The sequence below is a fragment of the Tursiops truncatus genome, chromosome 2, assembly GCF_011762595.2.
Source record: "Tursiops truncatus isolate mTurTru1 chromosome 2, mTurTru1.mat.Y, whole genome shotgun sequence".
Lineage (NCBI taxonomy): Eukaryota > Metazoa > Chordata > Mammalia > Artiodactyla > Delphinidae > Tursiops > Tursiops truncatus.
In genome coordinates, this window is record NC_047035.1 from 172,983,386 (window position 1) to 173,010,514 (window position 27,129).

At 43.6% G+C, this 27,129-nt stretch overlaps 1 protein-coding gene across 12 annotated transcripts in view; it reads left to right on the top strand.

The window, feature by feature from the left end:
* Positions 1 to 506: 506 nt before the first annotated feature.
* The window catches only part of ARHGAP12 (Rho GTPase activating protein 12), a 109,771-nt gene continuing 83,148 nt past the window's right edge, over positions 507 to 27,129 (top strand). For 8 of the 12 annotated variants that reach the window (XM_033852504.2, XM_033852507.2, XM_033852508.2 and 5 more), the window contains exons 1-3: positions 511 to 666; positions 17,422 to 17,460; positions 19,134 to 19,888. In XM_033852504.2, coding sequence (XP_033708395.1) covers positions 19,205 to 19,888 — 684 coding nt within the window. In that variant the 5' untranslated portion in view covers positions 511 to 666; positions 17,422 to 17,460; positions 19,134 to 19,204. Of the gene's footprint in view, positions 667 to 17,421; positions 17,461 to 17,602; positions 17,720 to 17,796; positions 18,259 to 19,133; positions 19,889 to 27,129 lie in introns of those variants that run through there. The other 4 variants (XM_033852505.2, XM_033852513.2, XM_073801729.1 and 1 more) reach the window with 4 other exon arrangements.

Here is a 27,129-nt window from a genome sequence, read left to right on the forward strand (position 1 = left end):
CCGCACTCTGCCCGGGTGGTCCCGGCGAAGGACAGCTTCGCAAGGACCGGGTCAGGGATCAGGGCCTCCAGAGTTGCGTTCCGTCCCGCTGAGGTCGCGCGAGGACTCTTCCCGAGCCTCCCCGCGGGATTTCCGGGCGCGGGAACGGCTGACCGACGCCGGCAGCGCTCCCAGCGTGCCGAGGAACGGGGCAGGCCCTCCTTCCCTGGGTCCCACTTCCGCCACGCAGCGCTCGGGCCGTCTCCCGTGGGCCCGTCCCACGTTTTCCCCACGAGCGCTTCCTCAGCGTCTCCCACTACGCATGTACAAGGCGCCACCGCCCCCCTCCGCCGGCAGCTCCGCGCGCCGGCCGCGCCCCTCCCTCGGCCTCCCCTCCCCCTCCCGGCTCCGTGCCGCCCGTTCCCCCCGCGCCCGCCGGGCCGTCACGTGGCCGCGCCCCGCCCCCGTCACGTGGCCCCGCCCCGCCCCGCCCCCGCGCCGGCGCGCTCCGACGTGCCCTGGAACTCTGTCTCACCGGGAGGGCAGCCTGCGGGGACGCGCCGGCCGCGGCCGCCGCCGAGTGAGCGCCCTTCGGGCTCGCCTGGGCGCCCCGCCGCCGCCGCCGTCGCCGCCGCCGCCGAGCTGGGCCAGGAGGGAGCCGCCCCCCGCGGGGCCGCCGGGCCCTCGGTGAGGGGGGGCGGGCCGCGGGCGGGCAGGTCGGGGCGGCGCTGCACAAAGGCGCCCGGGGCCGGGGCTGCGGGGCTGGGGGAGGCGTGTGCGGGCGCGCGGCGGCGCTGGGGTGCGAGAGGTGCGGTCGTGGGCGCGGCCGGCGGAGTCGGGGCGCGGGGCCGGCGCGGGGCCGGGGGCCGCTGCCGGTCGGTCGGCCGACTGGGGCGACGGGGTTTAAATGGCTGGAAGTTGCGGCTCCTCTGCCCCCCGGGTGTCCTGACTTCCTGTGAGAGGGCAGTGCCCGCCGCCCCGCCCCGCCCCCAGGAAAGAGGGTGTTGGGGTGTGTGTGTGTGTGTGTGTGCGCGCGCGTGTGCGTGTGTAAAAGGCCGGCGGTGCCGCCCTCCTTCCTGGCCTCCCGCCGCCGCCGTGCCCGCTTCGCCAGCGCTGCCGGGGCTGCAACCTCCCTCCCCCAGGGCCTCCCCTCGAGGGCTGTTGACCTCAGCACTGGGCACGCGGGGCCTTGCAGCCCTCAGAGGTGCCCCGCCCCTGCTCGATGGGCTCTTGCTCCTTTCCAGCCCTTCTGCGAGGAATCTCCTCCGGGTCCTTGAGTTTAAAGAATGCTGTGCACTGTCCTCGGGGGTGGTGGGTTGTCTTATAAGCATGACTGTCTTTGACGTGTTGCGGCTGAAGGTACCGAAGACCCTTTGAGACGAAAAGGCCACAGGGTCATCAGCCCTGAGAAGGGCACGGCCTCCTGGCGTTCTCGAGGCGTGTGGTGTTTTCTTTCTGACTGCAGCCGCAGTTTTCAATGCACTTGCGAAGGCGAAAACAAAAATGTTCAGAGCGTGGCTTTATGAAAGTTCTGATGTCTTTCCAAGTAGAGTGTGTGTGGTGGGTAGAGTCAGTTAACACTCGTGCTGCCTTATGGTTAATCATGACGCGATGAGGTAGACTTTATTGAGCAGTTACGCACATGCTCCTAAGGGGAGGTGACGTAGAGAGGAACGAGCTTTGAATGAGGAGTCGCTCGGTTTCAGATTCCGCCCCCCGCGTCTGAAGGCGAGACCTTCAAAGACTCTTGAATGTTACAGTGAAAGGTGGTTAAAACAAGTGTCCAGTTCCTAGCCCCGCCTCTTTCCCACTTAAACACTGGGAAACGGAGGCCTGGAGGTGTATGTTGGTCCATATCCAGTGTTCTTTCCTGATCCGCAGGAGGGTGCGTTACAGGATGGGGCATCTTTGTCTGTCTTTTGGTCCCAGTAGACAGTCTGGCTGCTGGCTCCAGTATTTTCTCTTTATCTCTGTTTTAAAAATGCCTTGCAAATGTTTCACAGCAGGGATTTGGGAGCCCAGAGTAGTGAGCCGGGCTCTGAAGACTTGACCCTGAGTGGGGCACCCCGAAGAGCCAGAGAAGCTGGGCATGTAGGTGTGACCCGTGGTTGCAGGTAGTAGCTCTGCTGCTCTGGGGGGGCTCTCTGGGAAAAATGAGTTAAATACAGACTAATGTACCAGATTACGTGCGCATGCCGCAGTACTGGCTGCTAGGTTTCTATTTATACTTGATGAACGACAGACGTTGGAGAAGACTGCTAACTCATTGATTCTTTTTAAAAAATTAATTTATTTTTGGCTGCGTTGGGTCTTCATTGCTGCGCGCGGGCTTTCTCTAGTTGCGGCGAGCGGGGGCTGCTCTTCGTTGCGGTGCGTGGGCTTCTCGTTACAGTGGCTTCTCTTGTTGTGGAGCACGGGCTCTAGGCACGCGGGTTTCAGTAGTTGCAGCACGCGGGCTCAGTAGTTGTGGCTCGCGGGCTCTGGAGTGCAGGCTCAGTAGTTGTGGCGCACGGGCTTAGTTGCTCTGCGGCATGTGGGATCTTCCCGGACCAGGGCTCGAACCCGTGTCCCCTGCATTGGCAAGCGTATTCTTAACCCCTGCACCACCAGGGAAGTCCTTCATTGACTCTTAATATGATGCCCTCTGTAGAATAGTTGTCCATATATAGTCAATATTTTACATACCTTTAGATTTTTCAAATTACTGCACTAGTTGTGAGGCACAAGTGAAAATATGTAAATACTGCAGAAAAACAGCGTGTTATTTGTAGTCAGTCATCTGGCTTTTCTTTCATTAATTAGAAAGTATCTGCTGAGTGGTTTTTTTAATAAGTTGACAGAAAATGGGTTTTACGAATGTAAGTTCTTTAAGTAATGCAGTTGACATTTCTGAGCACAAAAGGGTAATAAACAGTTTAAATTAATTCAAACAGTGAATGTGGTGATGTGTAAAATTACTAAGTGGTAGTACTGGTTTTTGTTTATCTGAGAAAATTGGTACTAGGAAAAAGGAGCTAAAGGTAAACCTGCCTAAAATGGGCAGAACAGTTTTATAATAGTGGGAGAGAAAAGTGAAATTAAACGTTTATCTTATCTTATATTTAACAATTTTAGTCGTAATTGCAAATACGCACTGCTTTGTAGAATGAATCAGATGTGAAAAGGCAGGATGGTACCACATAGCATCATTGTGCTTCAAATCATGCTTTTCAAATCATTCTCTTTTGAGGAACCCACTGGGCCACTGTCTCTGTGTTTTCTTTCCTTCAGCTGTTAACTGTTCTAATCGTGCCACACCCTCATCTGTGGATGGCTTTGCAGTGATTCAGCCATTTTCTTATTATATTGACTTAGTATTTTGCAGTTTCATTTTGCAGTTGAGCAGCTTTTCATTTGAACTGAACTGCCAGACACTGATGTCTGTGAGCACCCTTCCCCTGTTGATAAGCTGTTCCTTCTCAGATTTCTTTGTGCATGGGAATCACCTGAACTTCTAACAAGCCCCCGATGATACCGATGCTGCCGGGACTTCAGACTGCTCCTGTCCAATAGAAATGTAATGCCAGTCACCTGTGTAATTCTCAGGTTTTTAGTACTCACATGATAGGTAAAGTTAAAAAGAAACCATGAAATAAATTTTATCATCATTTTTGTCTACATGGCATCTTCAAAACCCCATATGTATTTGACACTTCCACACGGCTCAGTTTAGATTAGCCGTACTTCACATGCTCAGGAACCACGTTTGCCTGCTGTGTTGAGCAGCATGGTTCTGGAGTCTAGAATCCAGATCAGTACTGTTCTCAGTGTGTGTTCACATTGGCCCTATCAGCAGCCCTTGGGAACGTGTTAGAAATGGACATTTTAGGGCCCCCACAAACCTACTCTCCTTAGAATATCTGGAGTCTCAGTAACTTGCAGCATATGACTACGAAATGTATATGTGATGTTTTGGATGGGATCCCAGAACAGAAGAAGTTCATTGGGGAAAGACTAAGGAATATGGACATTATTAGGTATCAGTATTTGTTCACTGAATATGACGAATGTACCATACTAAGGTAAGATGTTTGTAGTAGAGGAAACTGTGGACAGTGTATATGGGAACTCTACTATCTTTGCAGTAATTCTGTAAATCTAAAGCTCATCTAAAAGAATGTTTTTTTGTTTTTTTTTTAAAAGAAGCTCTCCAGGTGATGCCGTCTTTCACTAAAAGTGAGAAGCAGTGATCTAGATCGCTAATGTGACCTGCGCTATAGCAGCTTGGGTGGGCAGGATGGAGGCTACTGTTAGGTCTCATAGGGTAATAATGGTATTTTTTGGGGGGGGGGCACGCCTCATGGCTTCGGGGATCCTAGTTCCCTGATCAGGGATCGAACCTAGGCCCCCTGCAGTGGAAGCTCAGAGTCCTAACCACCGGACCTCCAGGGAATTCCCAATAATAGTATTTTTGTAATAAGAGCTAAAACTTATAAAACACTTAGCATGTGCTAGGGATTATGCCAAGTCCTTTACACATATTTACTCATTTAACTCTCCCAATATGTGATATGTACCATTAGTTAGCTCCTTTTCACAAATGGAAAAAATACTGAGGCTCAGAGAGGTTAGGTGACTTGTCTTAGGTAGCAAGAGGCAGAAACAGGGACGTTTGAGGAGGGACTAATTTAAGAGCAATCAGTTCATTTGTGAGTGTTTTCCTTCTCTACAAGTTTTGCTGCTTTGAATAAGCACTGATTGATGTGCGTGTTCTGTATCATGCCTCGTAGTTTACAAAGTACTTTTTTGTCTTTCCATTTTCACAAGGATCTTTTGAGGTTTGTGGTGTTTCTTTTGTATTACAGATAGTTGAGGTGCTGAGGGCCTGAGAGCTAATACATGGCAAATCCTGATTTAAATTTCAGTCCTCCCACCCTGAGTTCTCTGTTCCTTTACCACAGGAGAATTCAGAATACATTTACCAGTTAGAGTGATATCTTTAAAGTTAGTTGAAAATTACCTGTATTTTGCTGTATATTACTGGTTTGTTTTAAAAAAATCAGTTTTGAGTTAAAATATACATACAATAAAATAAAACACTCAACGATAAAATGGGGTGAACTGCAGATACATACAAAGACATGAATGAATCTCAGAAGCATTGTTCTAGGTGAAACAAGCCAGACATGAAAGGCTACATACTACATGTATATACGCTTTTGTCTCCATTTGGCTTCCTTGAGTAAACTGTGATTAATGTGAAGCTTTTTATCACGCTTTATAATTTACTAAGTACTTTTTCATGTTTTCTCTACCCATTTTCACAGGGATCTTCTGAAGTTTGTATTGTTTCCTGTTTTACAGACGAGTGTATCACAGTTAGTTTAGGCATTCACCAGTTGATAGGCCTCTGGGTCATTTCCAATTTCTGGCTGTTATGAATAAAGCTGTTATGGATGTTCATGTAAGGCCTTTTCAGGGATTTATGGTTTCATTTTTCTTGGGTAAATACCTAGAAGAGGAATTGCGAGATCGTATGTTAAACTTTATAAGAAACTGCCCCAATGCTTTCCAGAGTAGCTGTACCACTCTGCATTACCACCAGCAGTGAATGAGAATTCCTGTTGCTGGTATCCTTACCCTACAAAATATCCTTTATATGTATGTAAAGCCATTCTAAATATATATAAAGTTGCTCTGGGGCATGTGGGATCTTCCCCGACCAGGGCTCGAACTCGTGTCCCCTGCATAAAGCCATTGCATTATAAGGGTTTTGTCTTAACAGCTTTATTGAGGTATAATTGCTGTAAAATAAACTGGACATATTTTAAGTGTGTAGTTTGATGAGTTTGGACATATGAATCATCACCGTTATCAGGATAGCAAGCATATCCTTCACCCACCTCCCCATTTCCTTGAGCCCAAAGGTAATTTGTTGCTCTTGTTCCCTGGTAACTATTGATCTGCTTTCTGGCACTATGTATTACTTTGCATTTTCTAGGATTTTATGTAGATGGAATCGTACAGTATGCACTCTTTCTTGTCTGGATTTTTTTCACTCAGCAAATTTTTTTTTTTTAACATCCTTATTGGAGTATAATTGCTTTACAATGGTGTGTTAGCTTATAACAAAGTGAATCAGCTATACATATATCCCCATATCTCCTCCCTCTTGCGTCTCCCTTCCACCCTGCCTATCGCACCCCTCTAGGTGGTCACAGAGCACTGAGCTGATCTCCCTGTGCTATGCGGCTGCCTCCCACTAGCTATCTGTTTTACATTTGGTAGTGTATATATGTCCATGCTACTCTCTCACTTCGTCCCAGCTCACCCTTCCCCCTCCCCATGTCAAGTCCATCTTCTACATCTGCGTCTCTATTCCTGTCCTGCCCCTAGGTTCTTCATAACCATTTTTTTTTAAATTCCATATAGATGTGTTAGCATACGGTATTTGTTTTTCTCTTTCTGACTTACTTCCACTCAGCAAAATTATTTTGAGATTCATCCAGTTTGTTGTGTGTATCAGTAGTTTGTTCCTTTTATTGCTGAGTGGTATTCTATTGTGTGGATATTACACAATTAGTTTATCCGGTCGCCTGTTGGTGGACATTGGGTTGTTTCCAATTAGGGACTATTACAGATAAAGCCACTGTGAACATTCACATACAGGTCTTTGTGTGGGCATGTGTCTTCATTTTCTTTGGTGACTACCTAGGAGTAGAATCCCTGGGTCATATGGTAGATGTATATTTCAAGCTTTTAAGACTCTCTCCAACTTTTCCCAAAGTGGTTGTACCATTTTACATCCCCACCAGCAGTATTTGAGAGTTCTGGTTGCTCCACATTCTCAGAAATACTGGTATCGTCAGTCTTTTAATTTTAGTCATTCTAGTAGACGTGTGATGTTATTTCTTTGTGTTTTTAATTTGCATTTCCCTAACGACTAAAGATGTTGAGCATCTTTTCATGGGCTTATTTACCATCTATAGATCTTCCTTGGATATGAACGCTTGTCTGTTCCTATCTTTTGCCCTTTTTTAATTGGGTCATATTTCTTCTTAATGGCTTGTACAGTTATTATATATTCTAGATATGAGTTCTTTGTTGGAGATAAGTTTGTGTCTGAGACATTTGTGTCTATTTTCATGAGGGATATTGGTCTGTAGTTTTTCTTTTTTATAACGTCTTTGTCTGGTTTTGGTATGAGGAGAATGCTGACTTCATAGAATGAGTTGGGATGTTTTTCCTCTGTTTCGATTTTCTTTAAGAGGTTTGTGTAGAATTGGTATTACCTTCCTTACATTTTGTAAAATTCACCAGTGGAGCCATCTTGGCCAGGAGTTTTCTTTGTGGGAAGATTTTTAAAGACGGATTCAATTTATTTAATAAATATAGGACTATTTAGGTTATCTGTTTCTTCTTAAGCTTTGGTAATTTGCCAAAGGAGTTTATCTGGTTCACTGAGTTGTTGAAGTTATCAGCATAAAGCTGTTCATAATATTCTCTTAACTTCCTTTCAGTGTCTTTAGGATATGTGGTTATATCTCCTGTCTCATTCCCGATGCTGGTAATTTGTGTTTCTTCTCTTCAGTTCCTGATCAGTTTGGTGAGAGGATTGTCAGTGTTACTGATCCTCTTGAAGAACTACCTTCTGGTTTCATTGATTCCCTCTAACATTTTTCTATCTTTTACAGCTTTCTGCTCTGACCTTTATCATGTCCTTTCTTCTGCTTGCTTTGGGTTTAATTTGCTCTTTATCTAGTTTCTTAGAGTGCAAGTTTACATCACTGATTTGAGACCTTTTTCTTTTCTAGTTATGGGCATTTAGTATATAAATTTTCTCTAAGCACTACTATAGCTGCATCCCACAAATTTTGAGCTGTCTCCTTTTCGTTTTCATCCGGTTCAAATTTCCTGTTTGATTTCTTCTTTGACCTCTGAGGTATTTAGAAGTATGTTGTTTAAATTCTAACAGCAAATTTGTGGGTTTTAATATATCTTTTTATTAATTTATAATGTAATTCAATTGTCAGAGAACATTCTTCATATTATTTCAGTCTTTTTAGATTTATTGAGATTTGTTTCATGGTCCAGAATATAATCAACAAAAAATGTATGCTTAGGGACTTCCCTGGTGGTCCAGTGGTTAAGACTCCATGCTCCCAATGCAGGGGGCACGGGTTCGATCCCTGGTCCGGGAATTGAAGATCCCACATGCCACACAGCGTGGCCAAAAATAAAGGAAAAAAAAAAGAGAGAGAAAGAAAATGTATGTTTATAAGAAACTGAACTGCCTGCCTATACCATTTAGCGTTCCCACTAGCACTGAATGTGTGTCCAGTTGTTGGTATCCTGGTCAGCACCTGACATTGTCTTTGTTTTTTAAAAATAACTTTATTATAGTTGGTGGATAGTGATATCTTGTTTTGGTTTTAGTTTGCATTATAGGATATTTAATGGTTTGTAAAATAATTTAAATGGAATAAAGATGAATAATCATGGAATTTTGTGGGGGTTTTTTTTTCCCCAGTAGAGGACAGAAACCTCTAGGGGATTGGTAGCAGTAGTAGTTCATCATTGTCTGTGTGCTACAGAAGTGCTACTTTTCAGTTTTCTAAAAGGTTGAATGTTTATTTGCCTTATAGTATTTACTTTGAAAGAGAATCTGTAAAAGCTATGTGAGGATTTTAGTGATTTTTATGGTTTTGGAATAGACAGGTATAAGGTGATTTAAACTGCATTCTCCATTTTACATTTCTACCAGCAATGCATAAGAATTCCAGTTTCTCCACATTCTCACCAACACTTGTTATTTCTGTTGTTATTTTTACAGTAGCCACCCTAATGGGTATGGAGTGGTGTATCACTGTGTTTTTTTGTTTTGTTTTTATACATTTATTTTATTTTTGGCTGCTTTGGGTCTTCGTTGCTGTGTGTGGGCTTTCTCTAGTTGCGGCGAGCGGGGGCTACTCTTCGTTGCGGTGCGTGGGCTTCTCATTGCAGTGGCTTCTCTTGTTGTGGAGCACGGGCTCTAGGTGTGCAGGCTTCAGTAGTGGCACGTGGGCTCAGTAGTTGTGGCTCGCGGGCTCTAGAGCACAGGCTCAGTAGTTGTGGTGCATGGACTTAGTTGCTCCGAGGCATGTGGGATCTTCCTGGACCAGGGCTGGAGCCTGCGTCCCCTGCATTGGCATGCGGATACTTTATTTATTTATTTATTTATTTATGGCTGTGTTGGGTCTTCTTTGTGGTGCATGGGCTTCTCATTGCAGTGGCTTCTCTTGTTGTGGAGCACAGGCTCTAGGCGCGCGGGCTCAGTAGTCGTGGCACGCGGGCTCAGTAGTTGTGGCTCGTGGGCTCTAGAGCACAGGCTCAGTGGTTGTGGCACACGGGCTTAGTTGCTCCGCAGCATGTGGGATCTTCCCCGGACTAGGGCTCGAACCCGTGTCCCCTGCATTGGCAGGTGGATTCTTAACCCCTGGGCCACCAGTGAAGTCCCTGGCAGGCGGATTCTTAACCATTGCGCCACCAAGGAAGGCCCTATCATTGTGGTTTTGATTTGCATTTGATTTGCTTATTGGCCATTTGTGTATCTTCCTTGGAAAAACGTCTATTCAAGTCCTTTGCCTACCTGACTGTCCTTATCACAATTTAATTTGAAGTAGATTGGCATAATTTAAGCATTATAATGAGTACTTATTTCTTTTTTTAAGTAAGTTGCTGATGTCTGACTAGAACTTTGCAGTGACCAGACCATAATGATCACTGGACTTGTAGCTGTATTTGTCTTTGTTTTGTGGACTGTATCTTTTTTTAAAGCATGGGATTAGGTAAACATTTGAAAGTGGTTGAATGTAAATAGTCATCTCCGAGATTAAGACGGTAGCATGTATAGTTTCAGAGGAATATCTGAATGGGTTGGGCTGGTGGTTAATGCTTGGGTAGCCAGTGGAGTCGTGAAGTGAATGGAGTTTTTCTTCTAAAGTGAATCGTTAGAGGATTGGAAATCCTATTAAACTGCTTAAAGACCAAGATTATGATTTTCTCCTTAATACATAACAACTTGTATAATGATGTGGACTGAGACCCTGGGCATGGGGTTGTTACAACAGGTAGGGTGGGCGAGATGCCACAGAGGCAAGAGGAAAATTGTGTGAACTGTAAAAATCTTAATTTCTTTCTTCTGGGTTTTTTTTTTAACTGATTATTTTATTTTAGTTATTTATTTTTTTGGCCAGGCCACACGGCTTGCGGGATCTCAGTTCCCTGACCAGGGAGTGAACCCGGGCCACGGCAGTGAAAGCTGGCAATCCTAACCACTAGATCACCAGGGAACTCCCTTAGCTGATTATTTTAGGAAGTTCTTAGTGAGAAATTAAAATATGGGACTCAGGTGATGAGGATATAGGAGGAAGAATCCATTGACTAGAGTGCATGTAGCAGGAAGTAAAGAGCTGAAGAATGTAGAGGCTAAGTGAAGATCGTAGAAGGCTGGTTTTAGAGGTTGATGTGGAGCTATTGTTGGTATAGGTGGCTTTTGATGACACAGCATATGAAGGAAAGGGAGGTTTAACCTATTGGTTCAAGAAAAAGTTCTTTTTGTTCCTTAGACTTTTTACTGATTATGTGTTTTTTACCTTTAGGCTATCTTCTTGGTATCCTGCATCATCACATAGCACAGGGAGATCAGCTCGGTGCTTTATGACCGCCTGGAGAGGTGGGATAGGGAGGGTGGGAGGGAGGGAGACCGCAAGAGGGAAGAGATATGGGAACATATGTATATGTATAACTGATTCACTTTGTTATGAAGCAGAAACTAACACACCATTGTAAAGCAATCATACTCCAATAAAGATGTAAAAAAAAAAAAAAGGTCTTAGTGTGTGCAAGTGAATCCGAGGGGTTTAAAAGCCAGTTTAATAGTTTTTGGTCTGAAGGGCTTGATCAGGGCTGTTTTCCTAAAGTACTGAATTTGTGAAATTTTTTGGATACAGTACTCTCCTCACTTTCTACCCTGTATCAGTTGGGTCAGTAGTTAGATTTCCATGTATAAGAAGAGATCATTTTAGAATGATTTTGAAGCTGTAACAACCAGTGATAATGGAGAACTCCTAATACCTCTTAAATACTTGTAATTTGTATTTTGATGAGAAAAGCAGTGTGTAAAAGTAAAGAACAAAAGAAATGTAATTTTGTTTAACTTATTTAAAGGTGGGACAGCATAAATGTAAGATATGTTAATAGGAATATCAAATATGCATGATACCACTTTTGTTTTTTGTTTTTTTTTTTTTTTGCGGTACGCGGGCCTCTCACTGTTGTGGCCTCTCTCGTTGCGGAGCACAGGCTCCGGACGCGCAGGCTCAGCGGCCATGGCTCACGGGCCCAGCTGCTCCACGGCCTGTGGGATCTTCCCAGACCGGGGCACAAACCCGTGTCCCCTGCATCGGCAGGCGGACTCTCAACCACTGCGCCACCAGGGAAGCCCACATGATACCACTTTTAATTTGAGTTACTGTTTAAGAAGACAGTGTCTAATGATAGGAAGCATTTAAATCAAGTACGTAAAAACCAGGTGGGGAGAATGTGTCACTACAGGCTCCAGGCTCACCTTGTATATTTCCTGCCCCAGCCCTTGAATCAGTCATTTCTCCAAAGAGCCTCGGTTCCTTTATTTGGAGAATGGTATTAGAAACCAAATCTGGGTGCTAGGTGTGCTTGTTGCTGCCAAGGTGTCATTTTTACTGACAGCAAGGATCTGTGTATGGTGTACTAAGCAGTGTATAGACATATACCTGTAATACTTCTTTATGTAATCATCTGTGTCTGTGGTAAGCTCAAAGTGAGTTCATATTTCTGTCTCCAAGTCTAATGTGTTACCCCAGGACCATTCTAGCCTTCTCCCTTGCATGTCTATAAATTCGTATTCCAACATTGGGAAACTTGGTGCCCACATCTGCATTCTGTGTACTTAATTACTCAAGTCCAGTGTGTGTACATGTATAGCAGTATCAGAGTTTTTAATTCATACCCCATGGGGAATGTTTTTTATGTGTTAGAACACGGTGCTTATGTGCAGTTCCTTTATCTGTGTTCTTATAAACCTCACTTATTTCCAGAATGAGTGAGGTTAACCTCTCCCTCCATCCCCTCTCCATTCAGTGAGGTCGTTCCATGTATGTGTAATACCGTTAGACTATCTTGTCACATCTGCTTTCCATCCTGGGATTCCCCCGACCTCCTAAATGATTGTTTAGAATTTGCAAACATTGAACTTCATGCTTGTGTTGTAAAGATTAATGGGTTTTGACAAGGGCATAATGTCATGTGTCCACCACTACAGTATCATACAGAATAGTTCATTGACCTAAAAGAATCCCCTGTGCTTCATCTATGGAATCCCCCCCCCTTCGTCCTAACACCAGCAATCACTGTCTCTATGGTTGTGACTTTGCCAGAATGTCATATAATACAATCATTCCGTATGTGGCTTTTTCAGGCTATGTTTTTTTCTTTCACTTAGCAAAATATATCTAAGATTCATTTCTGTCTTTTCGTAGCTCGATAGCTCTTTTCTTTTTATCACTGAATAGTATTGTAAGTCTGGCTGTCTCGCAGTTTATCCTTTCTCCTACTGAAGGACATCTTGGTTGCTTCCAGTTTTGTGCAGTTATAAAGCTTCTCTGAACATTTTCATGCAGGACTTTTTGTGGAAATAAGATTTCAACTCATTTGGGTAAATACCTAGGGATGTGATTGCTAGATTGTATGGTTAAGACAACATTTAGCTTTGTATCAATAGAAACTGTTAAACTGTCTTCCAAAGTGGCTGAACCATTTTGCATCCCCATCAGCAGTGAATGAAAGTTCCTGTTGCTGTATACTCTCATCAGCATTTGGTGGTGTCAGTTTTTTTGGATTTTAGACGTTCTAATAGTTGTACAGTGGTATCTCGTTTTAATTTGCAATTCCCTAATGACAATGTTGAGCATTTTTTCATGTGCTCATTTGTCACCTGCATATATTCTTTCATGATGTCTCTTTTCAGATCATTTTCGATTAAAGAATTTGGTTCTGGGGCTTCCCTGGTGGCGCAGTGGTTGAGAGTCCGCCTGCCGATGCAGGGGACACGGGTTCGTGCCCCGGTCCGGGAAGATCCCACATGCCGCGGAGCGGCTGGGCCCGTGAGCCATGGCCGCTGAGCCTGCGCGTCCGGAGCCTGTACTCCGCCACAGGCGGAGTGGGAGAGGCCACAACAGTGAGAGGCCCGCGTACCGCAAAAAACCAAAAAAAAAAAAAAAAAAGAATTTGGTTCTTTTGCGTTTTAAGAGTTCTTTGTATATTTTGGATAAAAGTCTTTCATCAGATATGTATTTTACAAATATTTTCTTCTTGTCTGTGGTTTGTGTTTTCATTCTCCCAGCATTATCTTTCACAGAGCAGAAGTTTTTAATTTTAATAAAGTCCTATTTAATTTTTTCTTTCATGGATTATGCATTTAGTGGTATATCTAGAGACTAATTGTCAAACCCAAGGTTATATTTCTTCCTTTTTAAATTGGAATATTTTCTTCACTCTTGTAACAATCCAAGAAAAATTTCTTACGTCCACCTCATTTCTTTCTTTTTTTAAAAAATTAATTAATTAATTAATTAATTTTTGGCTATGTTGGGTCTTCGTTGCCACACGTGGGCTTTCTCTAGTTGGGGCGAGCGGGGGCTAGTCTTTGTTGCGGTGCGCGGGCTTCTCATTGCAGTGGCTTCTCTTGTTGCAAAGCATGGGCTCTAGAGCGCAGGTCAGTAGTTGTGGCACGTGGGTTCAGTAGTTGTGGCACGTGGGCTCAGTAGTTGTGGCTCACGGACTCTAGAGCACAGGCTCAGTAGTCGTGGCTCACGGGCTTAGTTGCTCTGTGGCATGTGGCATCTTCCTGGACCAGGGATCAAACCTGTGTCCCCTGCATTAGCAGGCAGATTCTTAACCACTGCGCCACCAGGGAAGCCCGCAAATATCATTTTTATTAAAATCTGCTTGCTCTCCCAAGTACTTCTTTTGTTGTTTCCTCATTTTTGTTTCATATTTCAATCTGGGTGTGAATTTCCTTTACCAGTTTGTGCTTGGCTGAGTTTTCTACTGCTTTCCAGTTACCTGATTATTTCCTGTCTCCTTTCTGGTGTTCCTATTTTTGCTATTTCTTTATGACCAGAATAGTTTATAATAGCAATGAGTATATTTTGCTTCTGTTCTTTAGGCCTAAATATATATCTTATATTCTATATGTTTTTATTCTTAGAAAACAGGGATCATGCATTAAGAAAAGAACCTTAGGTGCCCTATCATGGCCTGTGATTTCTTGTTAAGTGTACAATCTACAAAATTATTTGGTGGAATAATTTCTTATTGTGGAACTTATGCTGGAGTTGTTTTTAACTTTTTTGTTGTGCTCATTAAGTTTAATTGATTTCTTTAGTAGAGGGCTGTTTAGGGAGTGTTAATTTTAAACAAGTACTTTTAAAGCTACTGGAGGACTTAGTGTCAAGAATCGGTGCTTAAATTGTGGTATTTTTAAGTGGGTTAATATGTGTGTGAGGCTATATTAGCATTTTGTTGTTCATGGTGTTAGAATTGCTAAGTATGTTGTACATGTATGTATCAGACTTAAATTGTAAGGTCATTAATTATGGATACAATTATCCCAGTCCTCTTAAGACTTTGTTTACTTGTTTACTTTTTGATGTACCTGGTAAGGATCTCACGCTGTGAGATGTAGTTGATTAAAGCAGATGTCTTGGGGGGGGAAGATAACATTTGCTGGCTGTGTAATTTGTGCTAGGAAAGAAAATGAGAAAAATTGGTAGACAGAAAGGAGGAGTCCATTAGATTTTAAAATAGCCTGGTAGAAATGAATCTGACTTTGGTGGGGGTGGGGAAGAAATAAAAGTTGTAAAACGTTCTGTGTCTCTGGGTGTGTCTGTTCTTGTTGAAGCTCGAGGAAGAGGACCACTGGTAAGAGGCTTTTCACGCCTCAAAGAAAAGCAGTGGTTGTTACCGAATAGTAGATGTGCAAAAACTCTGTCCTCGTGGTTGGGTGCTTAGTAGGTGTGTGTGTGATGGAAAAGGGTGGAGGAGTGTGGTGATAAGTGTAGAATATGTTTCAATTGGAGGAGTGTTGTGCTCAGAGGGCGTCGTAGTTGAACAAGATTCTAATCGAAGTACTTGAGAGGTTAAGATAGCAGGATAAACAGTGCCCAACCTAATCTAAAGAGAAGAATACACAGCGTGGGGAGGGATAAATTAGAAGTTTGGGGTTAACATACACAGGCTAGTCTGTATAAAATAGAAAATCAAGGGACTTCTTTGGTGGCGCACTGGTTAGGAATCCGCCTGCCGATGCAGGGGACACGGGTTCAAGCCCTGGTCTGGAAAGATCCCACATGCCGTGGAGCAACTAAGCTTGTGTGCCACAACTACTGAGCCCGCGAGCCACAATCGCTGAGCCCGCGTGCCACAACTACTGAGCCCGTGGGCCTAGAGCCCGTGCTCCGCAGCAAGAGAAGCCACCACAGTGAGAAGCCTGCACACTGCAACAAAGAGTAGCACCCACTCACCGCAACTAGAGAAAGCCCGTGCACAGCAATGGAAGACCCAACACAGCCAAAAAATAAATAAACAAAATAAAATAAAAATTAAAAATAAAAGAGATGATCACTCTTAATTAAAAAAAAGATAATCAAGAAGGATCTATTGTATAGTACAGGGAACTATACTCAATATTATGTAATAACCTACAAGGGAAAAGAATCTGAAAGAGAATGTATATATAACTGAAGTGCTGTGCTGTATACCTGAAACTTACATGATATTGTAAAACAAGTATACTTCAATAAAAAACTTAAAAAAAAATCCACAGTTTGGGGAATAGACGAAGAAACAAACCAAAATTAAAACCACAAACATTTGTTTTAATGCAGCTTATGTTTTTAAATAAAAATAGGCAGCAGATGTTATTCACATATATGCAGATAAATTTCCCTTAGATCCAAGTTTTTAGAGCTACCCCACAATTATTTTAATTTTATTTGAATCTGTAGTTTATAATAGGGCTTTTCTCTTCATATTTATTTTATCTAACTTTTCCTAGACCTTGGATTGTGATACATAATTCCTGCTACGTGACTTTCTAGAAGTTTATTATTTCAGTTGTCTCGGGCTTCCCAGTTCGTTTCCCACCCCCATCCCCGTATTAACTAGAAACCTGTTCTCAGGTCCTGTTACCCCTGTGCTCACTCTTGCTCATGTCATCTGCCTTGTATCAACTACCTGTTCTATCTGGATGTCTTTTGACTGCTTCTCCTCTTTCTTGTCCTCCCACTTCTTATTTGCTTTACAGTACTGAGAACTTTAGTTTGGGTGTCCCATGTTGAGCGTGGTGAAACTGACTTCCCGTTTTCCCTGGTTCCTCTTCCTCCATACCTCTGCGGTCGGTGGGGAAGGTGTGGTCGTAAAGCCTGGCAGTGAGAGGCCCGGGCGTGGACGCCGCTAACCTGTGCTGCACTCCACCCCACGGCCCCTCCCGTGCTACCAGGAAACCATGCAGTTTACTCCTTACTCTTCATACTTTCCTTTGCTCCATGCCCGCGGATCAGTGTCTGAGCAGTTCTGGTACACCTGAGCTCCTGTAGCCTTCTGTGTGTTCCCTGACTTGTTTCAGTATCTTCAGAGATGTTTCGTAAGTTATTTCATTACTTCCTGGAAAGTAAAAGAAAAAAAACATCGCCTGAGGATAAGTATTTCAATGTGGAGTTTTGAAAAGTTGTAGTGAAAACCTTTTATGTAGGTAAAAGGATTAAGGTTCATAGTGACTAATGCCCTGGTAATGCGTGAAAATAAAGGCTGATTGCTTTGAAGCTTAGAATTTCTATTTACTGTGTGGGGAAAGACCAGGCAGATTGGGCGGGGTCGGGGTGGGGGGCGGTAGATTTTGGGTATGGTTAAGTTTTAGGTACCTGTTAGGACACTGAGTGGATTCAGTTGTTGTGTGTCAGTAGTCGCCTTTAATCTAGAAGAATCTCTCTCTCTCTTTCATTTTTCATGAAATTGAGTTTTTGAAGAGTTCAGGTGTGTTTCTCATGGAATGTCTCACATTCTGGGTTTGTTTTTTACTAACGATTTTACAAAAGTTGTTACTCATGTTATTAGAAGTTTGAAAAGATATTTCTGTCAGGATAAAAACTAAGGGCGAAAATGAAGTTGAAACGAAGTGGAAGTGAAGTAGGAGGGGCAGTGGTAAAGTGTGCTTTGTTTGGAGGGCGGTGCTGGATGCAGTCGTGATATGTAAAATTGTACTGTGTGCCTTATAGCTGTTGTAAAAAAGTTATGCTTCTAAAACCGCGAGCAACATTGCATTCTTAGCCTTCTTTAAGCAATCTCGGTTAAAGTTAATGAACTTTATTATTATTTTTTCTATAGGTTTAAATGTAAGACTGGCTGTTTAGTTCTCCTTCTAAGGTAAGTTCTTTATTTTTATTATTTTTTTTGAAACAACATTACTATATTAAATTTATTATTCAAGTAGTTTGTCTAGAAAGTAAATTTTAGTTGCTGAAATTGTATGCCTAACTAGTTATCACCTGGGCTTTGTCTGTTTCAGAGGATGTTGTCCGCAGGGGCGTGGTGGTTACTGCACATGTAGTGTAAATAGTTCCGTGCCGGTACTTAGGTGCTGAGGAAAATTGGGAGGCTACGCGACCTTGTAGGAACATTTCTGGTACATCTCACTAGTCAGAGTTACTCTGGTTTGCCTGAGGATCCTGGAGTGCTGGGTTGAGTGTGTTTTCCTAGGGCTGCTGTAACAAAGTGCTACCAGCTGGGTGACCTAAAAACTACAGAAACTTACTCTCTCACTGTTCTGGAGCCAGAGGTCCTCTGTGCTCCCTCTGAAGGCTCTAGGGGAGAATCCTTCCTTGGCCATTCCAGTTTCTGGCGGTTGCTGGCATTCCTTGACTTGTAGCTGCTTCACTCCCCATTTCTGCCTCTGTCTGCACGTGGTCTTATTCCCTCCGCGTCTCCTCTCCTTGTCTCCAAGGATTTGGGGCCCACCCTAATCAATGTGAACTCATCTCAAATTCATCGCATCTGCCAAGACCCTAGTTCCAAGTACGGTCACGTTCACAGGTCCCGTGTTAGGACTTAGACATACCTTTTTGGGGAACACAATTCATCCCACAGTAGTTGGGGCTCGACTTGAATTGTAGCAAAATCGAGATGCTGTGATCATTCTGAAGCTTGAATGCTGTGTTTTATGAGGTACTAAAATATTTGGAATTGTAACAGTGAATCCTAGGTTTCTCAAGCCATTTTAGGGATATTTCTAGTAGACTTTGCATGGTGTGTGTGTGTGTGTGTGTGTGTGTGTGTGTGTGTGTGTGTGTGTGTGTGTGTGTGTGTGTGTGTAAAATTTACAAATAAAAAGACTGGTTACTTGCTGGGATTTGTGGGATTCAGCTAAGGAGGATGTCATCGTACTGGGGTGGATGTAAGAGGAAACAAAAGTAAACTAGCAGATGCTTTTCTCTGTTTGTGTGTATTTTGCCTAAAAATAACAATGCTGCTTTTTAATCAGTTTATATTAGAAAATGAAACATATATTTGGATAACTTTTTTTTAAGCTCACTAATGCACTTGATCATTTTAGAAAATAAAGAATACAGGGTCAGTGAATGAAATTCAGGGTCATTGAAATTCAGCCTCAGCTTCAAAGAGGGTTTTTGATAAGGCATGCAGTGAACCTAGAGCAATGCCTGGCCTTGGTAAGTGCCTAACATGTATTAGTTACTGTTAGTGAGCCTTTCTAAGAAAGTGAAGGAGGTTTGAGGTAGTCATGAAAGGGAGGAAAGTTCTTCTCACCTCTTATTTTTGATAGTCGTACGTCTGGTTGGTTAGCGTATTTACCATTCCAGTCATTGGTTCAGTTTTGGTCATAAACGACTGAAAAATGTAGATTACAGTTAGAATGAGAGCATTTGTAATGCAGGACCATACATACAATATTAGACACATGTTTAATTTCTGGGTTTGAGATTTGAAGGTAATGTTCTTTATGATGCTTGTGAATGAATATTAAAAATCCAGACTATGTTAACTTTTTTCTTCATTCTCTTCCTTCATTTAAATAAAAATAGCCGTATCGATCCAACAAGCCACAGAGCCATAATGTGGCAAAGCATCCTTTTTGAGAGGTGAATATTACGGAATGAAAATGGCTGACAGAGGTGGGAAGATTGTTCCAGGGCAGGTGTATATTGAAGTGGAATATGATTACGAATACGAAGCGAAGGACAGAAAGGTCGTGATAAAACAAGGGGAGCGATATATCCTGGTGAAGAAGACCAACGATGACTGGTGGCAGGTGAAGCTGGATGAGAACTCCAAAGCGTTTTACGTGCCTGCCCAGTATGTGAGGGAGGTCGGCCGCAGAGCCCTGATGCCACCTGTGAAACAGGCAGCGGGGCTGCCGAATCATTCTGTGAAAACGATGCAGAGTCTCCACCTGCAGAGGTCCACAGAAAATGTGAGCAAATTGCCCGAGCTTTCAAGTTTTGGAAAGCCATCGCCGTCTGTGCAAGGAACAGGTCTTACTCGTGATGCCAATCAGAATTTTGGACCCAGTTATATTCCAGGTCAGACTGTCAACCTCAGCCTGGACCTGACCCATAATAATGGAAAGTTCAACAGTGACTCACATTCTCCCAAAGTTTCTGGCCAGAATAGGACACGGTTATTTGGTCACTTTCCTGGTCCAGAGTTCTTGGACGTAGAGAAAGCTGGCTTCTCCCAGGAACAGTCTTGTGATTCAGCAGGAGAAGGCTCGGAACGGATACATCACGATTCAGAGTCCGGTGATGAGCTTAGCAGCAGCTCCACTGAGCAGATAAGGGTAAGACTGAAAGTGGATGATGGAACACTTGTGCCACCTTCATAACCGTTTAATTATAGGTGTTACTATTTAAAAATTTTTTTTTTTTTTGCGGTACGCGGGCCTCTCACTGTTGTGTCCTCTCCCGTTGCGGCATGTGGGATCTTCCCGGACCAGGGCACGAACCCGTGTCCCCTGCATCGGCAGGTGGACTCTGAACCACTGCGCCACCAGGGAAGCCCCTTTGTGTCAATTTGTCAAGTAAAGTGAAGTAATTTTAAAAGCACATGCGTGAAACTGAAATGTGTTTAGAAAAGTTTAATTATTAGTGAATTTGATAAATTTTGGGCCTAAAGCTCTGTTGTAAGTTTTATTCATCAAATTAAGTCAGTGAGGCTGCTCTTAAGGTGTGTCTGATGGTAACGGAACTAGTATGCACTTTTTCTTTTATAGGTTTTAATTTTTCTTGTGACATTTTGAGTGGAGACAGGAAAAAGGGAAGGTTCTCTAGAAAAACTTCTGATGCTTGAGGTCAAGGCAGTTACTGTCAGTTTATCATCATTCGTCTTAGTCTTTTCTTCAGTCCTTACGTGATACTTTGATGTAGAATATTTCTTTCGTGTGTCCTGGAATTTTTCTGCACGTGGCTCCTTATGTATTAGTTGGACTTGGGAAAGACATGTGTTTTCTCTTCCATCTGGCCATCACCACTGTTTCACACCTGAAATTACGCGTTATGTGTAGGTCCACTAGCAGCCCTGTGTTCTCTTCATCGTGCTCATCTTAAATTCACTACGTGGAAGGTCATGGCTCCTAACCTCTCCTGGACTATTTGGAAATCCTGTTCGATTTCTCTAGCCAGACCTCGTCCTAGCTCTTCGTGGCAGCTGTTTCAGACCTTTTCCGTTTTATTCAGTTCTCTGATTCACCTGCTTTTCCCTGCTGTCTTAGCAGATAGTCTTGCCTTCCGTTTCACGGCAGAAGTGAAAACTGTGGGGTGGGAACTGCTTCTGCTTGGGGAGGACGTATGCACAGCAGTTAATCGAGCTGTCCTTAGATTTGAATCCGGGTCCATGTCACTTGCCGGCTGAGTGATAATTGGGGCCAGTTACTTAACTTCTGTGTGTCTCAGTTTCCTCCTCTTGACATGGGGATCACGAGTGGGTTCCTGTATACCTAGCATGCCTGGCACTCAAGCAAGTAGAGTAGGTATCTACTGCTGCTTAATAAATTACTCCCAGATCTCCTGGCTTAAAACAGTAAACATTTATTATGTCACAGTTTCTGTGGCTCAGTCATTCAGAAGCAGCTTAGTTGGTGGTTTTAAAGGCTTAGGGTCTCTCACGGGGTTGGCGTCTTACGAAGTCTTGGCCGGGCCGGAGCAGCTGCCTCTAGGATGGTCACTCCCGTGGTCCTGTTTGGGCCTCTTTGCAGATGCTTGAATGTTGTGACTAGCTTTCCCCTAGACAGAGCCATGCAAGAGGGAAGAGGGTGGAAGCTGCGTTGTCTGTTATGCCCCGATGTTGGAAGTTGCGCCCTGTCATGTCTTAGCAATCACACAGCTCAGCCCTGCTCTGTGTGGAGGTTACAGCACAGAGTGTGAATGTCAGGCTACGGGACATTAAGGGTCACCTCGGGGCTGGCTGTCGCAGTACACATTCGGCACCACAGAGCTGTCATTACGGTTGTCGTCGTCGTTTCTGTTACAGTTATTCCCACCATGAAACCTACAGGTGCACCAGTGTCATCAGTGATCTCCCCCCAGTACAGGCAGTGCAGGCGTGGCATCTTCTATCAATGAGTGTCTCTTCATATTTGCTTTTCCCTCTTTTTCACAAACCTTTTGCTAAACATTGTGTAGCGTTGTGCTCGTATGGCTTTAGACTCATTATTTACCAAGTTTTTTCCCTCAGGATGTACATTTGCTCATGTTTTCCTATTTTGGTAAAGCTCTTCAGCAATACCTTCCCTTCCGAGTATCACCTTATCATTCTTTACTGGCAACTTCTGGAAAAAGTTGCACGTATTTGCTTCGTGTTCGCTCATTTCCTGCTCATTCCTTAACCTGGTCTCCTATGGCTTCACCACCCCACCTAAGCAGCTTCTGCTAAAAGCTGCCCACGGTTTCATTGTTGATAAATGTACAGACAGTTAAAAAAAATTTTATATATAATCATATCATGGTTACAGTGAACAAGATTAATAACCAAAAGGCAACTTAAAATAATTTTTCACTGAGGCATAGCATATAATCACGTGTGTAAATTGTACTAATCTTAAATGTATGGCTTGATGGATTTGTGCTTATGTAAAGCCATGAGCCCCTTCCCAGTCAGTATCTACGCCCTCCCCGCCGTGTCTGCTGGGAGATTTTCATTCTTCTGACATGTTAGTACTGGTCAGTCTTCTTTAACTAAACTTCCATTTTGAGATGATTGTCGCTCCATAAGCAGCGGTAGGAAACCATAGTGAGGGGTCCCCTGTGCCCTCTGTCCATTTACCTCCGTTGTAGCGTCTTGCCAGACGGGACTGTAGTATCACAGTCAGGGTGTTGATGTTGGTACAGGTGAGATGCTGGGCGTTTCCATCAACACAACGAACCCTTATGTTGCCCTCTTAATGGCCACACCCGCTCCCCTCCCACCCCCAACGCCGCTTAACCGCTCACCACCACTAATCTGTTCTCCATTTTTATAATATTGTCATTTCAGGAATGTTATATAAATGGACTCACAGCCTATGTAGCTTTTTGGGATTGGCTTTTTAAAAAATATTTATTTATTTATTTATTTATTTGGCTGTGTCAGGTCTTAGTTCCGGCACGCGGGATCTTTGTTGCAGTGTGCAGGCTCTTCTTTGCGGCACGTGGGCTTCTCTCTAGTTGTGGCTCACAGGCTCAGTAGTTGAGATGCGTGGGCTCTCTAGGTGTGGCGCGTGGGCTTATTAGTTGTGGAATGTGGGCTTAGTCGCCCTGCAGCATGTGGGATCTTAGTTCCCCAGCCAGGGATTGAACCTGCGTTCCCTGCGTTGGAAGGTGGATTCTTAACCACTGGACCACTAGGGAAGTCCCCGGGATTGGCTTTTATCATTCCACATGATTCTCTGGAGATTGATCCAGGTTGTTGTGTGTATCAGGGTTTGTTCTTTTTGTTGCTAACTAGTATTCTATGGTATGGATGTACCGTACTTAAAAATAATTCACCCGTTGAAGAATGTCTGCGTTTCCAGTTTTTGGCCTTTGCAAACAAAGCTGCTACGTATAAACGTTTGTGCACAGGTTTTTGTGTGAACGTACCTCCTTTATTTCTGTGGCATAAATGCCCGTGTGTATAATTGCTGTTTAACTTTTCAAGAAAATTAAGCAGCAGTTATATGGCAGTTGCACGTTTAATTTTTCAAGAAGCTGCCAAGCTGTTTCCTAGAGCGGCTGCACGTTTTACACTTATGTCAGCAGTGCCTGTGGTCCAGGTCCTCTGCATGCTCACCCGCATTTGGTGGTGTCTCTTTTTTATCTTAGCCATTCTGATAGGTGTGTAGTGATTGCTCCTGATTTTAATTTCCATTTCCCGAATGGCTAATGATGTTGAACACCTTTTATGTGCTTATTTGCCATCAATAGATCCTTCTCATTGAAATGTCTCTTCAAGGCTTTTGCCTATTTTTAATTAGACTTTTGTGCTGTTGAGTTTTTAAATTTTTTTACTTTTTATTTTTTTAATCTTTATTGGAGTGTAATTGCAATTTACAATGGTGTGTTAGTTTCTGCTGTACAACAAAGCGAATCAGCTATATGTATACATATATCCCCATACCCCCTCCCTCTTGAGCCTCCCTCCCACCCTCCCTATCCCACCCCTCTAGGTCATCACAAAGCATCAAGCTGATTAGAGAGTCTCTTTTTAGTATAGTCTAGATACTAGTCATTTGTCAGATATATAATTTGCAAATATTTTCTCCCAATGTCTTTTTGTACTCTTAACAGTGTCTTTTGCAGAGCAAAGGTTTTTAATTTTGATAAAGTCCAATTTATTAATTTTCCCTTTTATGGATCAGGCTTTTGTGTCAAATCTTAAGAACTCGCTATATAGCTCTATTAGTCAGGGTTCTCCAGGGAAACAAGCAATAGGGCGTGTGTGTGTGTGTGTGTGTGTGTGTGTGTGTATGGAGAGAGATTTATTTTAAGGAATTGGCTTATGTGATTATACAAGTTGGCAAGTCCAACACCTGCAGGGTGGGATGGTAGGCCGGAGACCCAGGGGAGGGCCAGTGTTGAAGTTCAGATCCGAAGTTTGTCTGCTGGCAGAACTTATTCTTGCACGGGAGGTCAGACTTCCATTGTCTGAGGGCCTTCAACTGACTGGATGAGGCCACCCACTCTACTGGGGGCAGGGGGCAACCTGATTTATTCAGAGTCCACCAATTTAAATGTTAATTGCATCCAAAGCACCCTCACAGAAACATCTAGAATAATGCTTCACCAAATATCTGGCCCAGCTGAGCTGACACACAAAATTAACCATCACAGTAGGTTTAGATTCTAAATATTTGCCTCAAGTATTTTTTTTCCCCTAAAAGTTCATAGTTTTACATTTGAATCTGTGATCCATTTTTTAAAAAAATCAATTTATTTATTTATTTATTTTTAGCTGTGTTGGGTCTTTGGTTTTGTGCACGGGCTTTCTCTAGTTGAGGTGAGTGGGGGCTACTCTTTGCTGCGGTACACAGGCTTCTCATAGTGATGGCTTCTCTTGTTGTGGCGCATGGGCTCTAGGCACGCGGGCTTCGGTAGTTGTGGTGCACAGGCTTCAGTAGTTGTGGCACGTGGGCTCAGTAGTTGTGGTGCACGGGCTTAGTTGCTCCGCGGCATGTGGGATCTTCTCGTACCAGGGCATGAACCCGTGTCCCCTGCATTGGCAGGCGGATTTTTAACCACTGCTCCACCAGGGAAGTCCCTGTGATCCATTTTGAGTTTAATTTTTGTATGAGGTTAAATCAGGGTTCATTTTTTTTGGCCTATGGGTATCTGATTACTACAGTACTGTTCGTTGAAAAGCTATCTTTCCTCCAATAAATTGCTTTTACACTTCTGTCAAAAATCAGCTGGCCACACTTGTATGGGTCTGTTTCTGGGCCATCTCTTCTGTTTCACTCAGAGACATGTATGTCCCTCCTCTAATACCACACAGGCTTCATTACTCTAGCTATATAATAGCCTTGAAATTGAGTAAACTGATTCCTCCTACTTTCTTCTTTTTCCAAGATATTTTTGCTATTGTAGGCTGAAGAGGGGAGGAAGGCCTTTGCAGATATGATTAAGGTAAGGATTTTGAGATGAGGACATTATCCTGGACCCTACATGCAACCACAGATGTCCATAGAGAGGCAGAGGGGCACCACACAGAGGGAAGGTGTGAAGATGGAGCAGAGGCAGGTTTGAAGATGCCAGCTGGGATTCTAATAGGGATCATCTGTAGGTTGATTTGGGGAGTAATGCCATCTTAACAGTATTAACATTTCTTGCAGGCAGGTCTGCTAGTGCTGAATTCTCTCAGTTTTGTTTGTTCAGGAAAGTGCTTCACTTTGACGCATGATTTCTTTAGATACAGAGTTCTTGTTGGTGATTTTTTTCTTTCAACACTTGAAATATTTTTCCCACTCTTCTTTTGTTTGCATGGTCTCCAGAGAGAAGTATGCTGTAACTCTTATTCTTGTTCTTCACTAGTTCAGTGTTTTTGCTTCTGGCTTCTTTCAAGATTTTCTCTTCATCTTTGGTTTTCTGCAGTTTGTGTGCGTTTTTTTGTACTTTGGTATTTGTGTAAGTTTTTGGTATTTATCCTGCTTTCAGTTTGGGAAATTTCTGTTGACGTATCTTCAAGCTCATTGATTCTTTTCCCAGCCGTGTCCAGTCTACTGATCATCACATCAAAGGCATTTTCTCTTTTCTGTTACAGTGTTTTAATTTGTGGCATTTCTTTTTGATTCTGTCTTAGATTTTCCATCCCTCTGCTTGCATTACTCATTTGTTCTTGTATGTTGCCTACTTTTTCCTTTACAGCCCTTAAAATATTAATAGTAGTTATTTTAAATTCCGCCTGATAATTCCAACATCTGTGCCGTATCTGAGTTTGATGCTACCTTTATCTCTTTAGATGATTTTTTTCTTGCCTTTTGCCATGCTTCGTAGTTTTTGTTGAGAGCCAGACATGTTTTATTGGGTAATAGGAATGGAAGTAAATAGGCCTCTGGCGTGCAGTGTTATGTTCAACGGGCTAGAAATTGGACTGTGTTTAAGGTTTGATGTAGTTGTAGGTACCAGACAGAGGCTTTAACTTCTTCAAGTACCCATGTTTTTGGCCTTCTCTGAGAGTTCCTCATTAGTGCCTGGCTCCCCAGTACATCTCCCTGCTGCCTTCCTGGCCGGGGCGGGGGGTGACGGCAGTGCCTCATTCCTTGGCCCACATGCCCTCCACCGATGTGCTGGTCAGAGGATGGCCTCCTTGCTGCTCGGCGGTGGTGCAGGTTCTGAGTCTCCAGTAAGCGCCCTCTGTGTGTATGTACATAGGTTGGGGGGTCTTGTGACTGTCTGGCAGTGACCTCCCTGGTTGCTGCCTCTGCCTTCTCTGACACCACCCTGGCGGGGGTTGTAGGGTGCCTGTTACAGCCATGCTTGCCACCGCTGGTGGTCTGTGGGTGGAATCGGTGGTTTGTTCTGTGCCATTTGGCTGGACTAGTGCGGTAATATCCAAAACCTTTCAGTCTTGCTGGTCTTCCCCTTTTCTGGATCTTCTGCTAGATGTAGAGCAGGGATTTGTTGGGGCTTTTTTGGTCTGTGCCTGTTGGTGTTTCTGGGTTGCTGACTTCCCTCTTTTTTTAAAAATATTTATTATATTTTGGGTGCACCTGTTTTTAGTTGCAGTGTGCGGACTTCTTAGTTGTGGCATGCAGACTTCTTAGTTGCGGCATGCGGACTCTTAGTTGTGGCATGTGGACTCTTAGTTGCAGCATGCATGTGGGATCTAGTTCCCCGACCAGGGATCGAACCTGGGCCTCCTGCATTGGGAGTGCAGAGTCTTACCCACTGGACCACCAGGGAAGTCCCTGACTTCCCTTTTCAAACCTGTGGTGTATGAAGCCACAACTAAACCCAGGGAACTCACCGGTTTGTTGTTCATTGGGTCGTGAGGTCACAGTTGGTTTACCTTCTCTCTGCCTTTCAGAGTTGTCTTCTGTTTGTTTTATATATTATGTTTTTATTTATACCT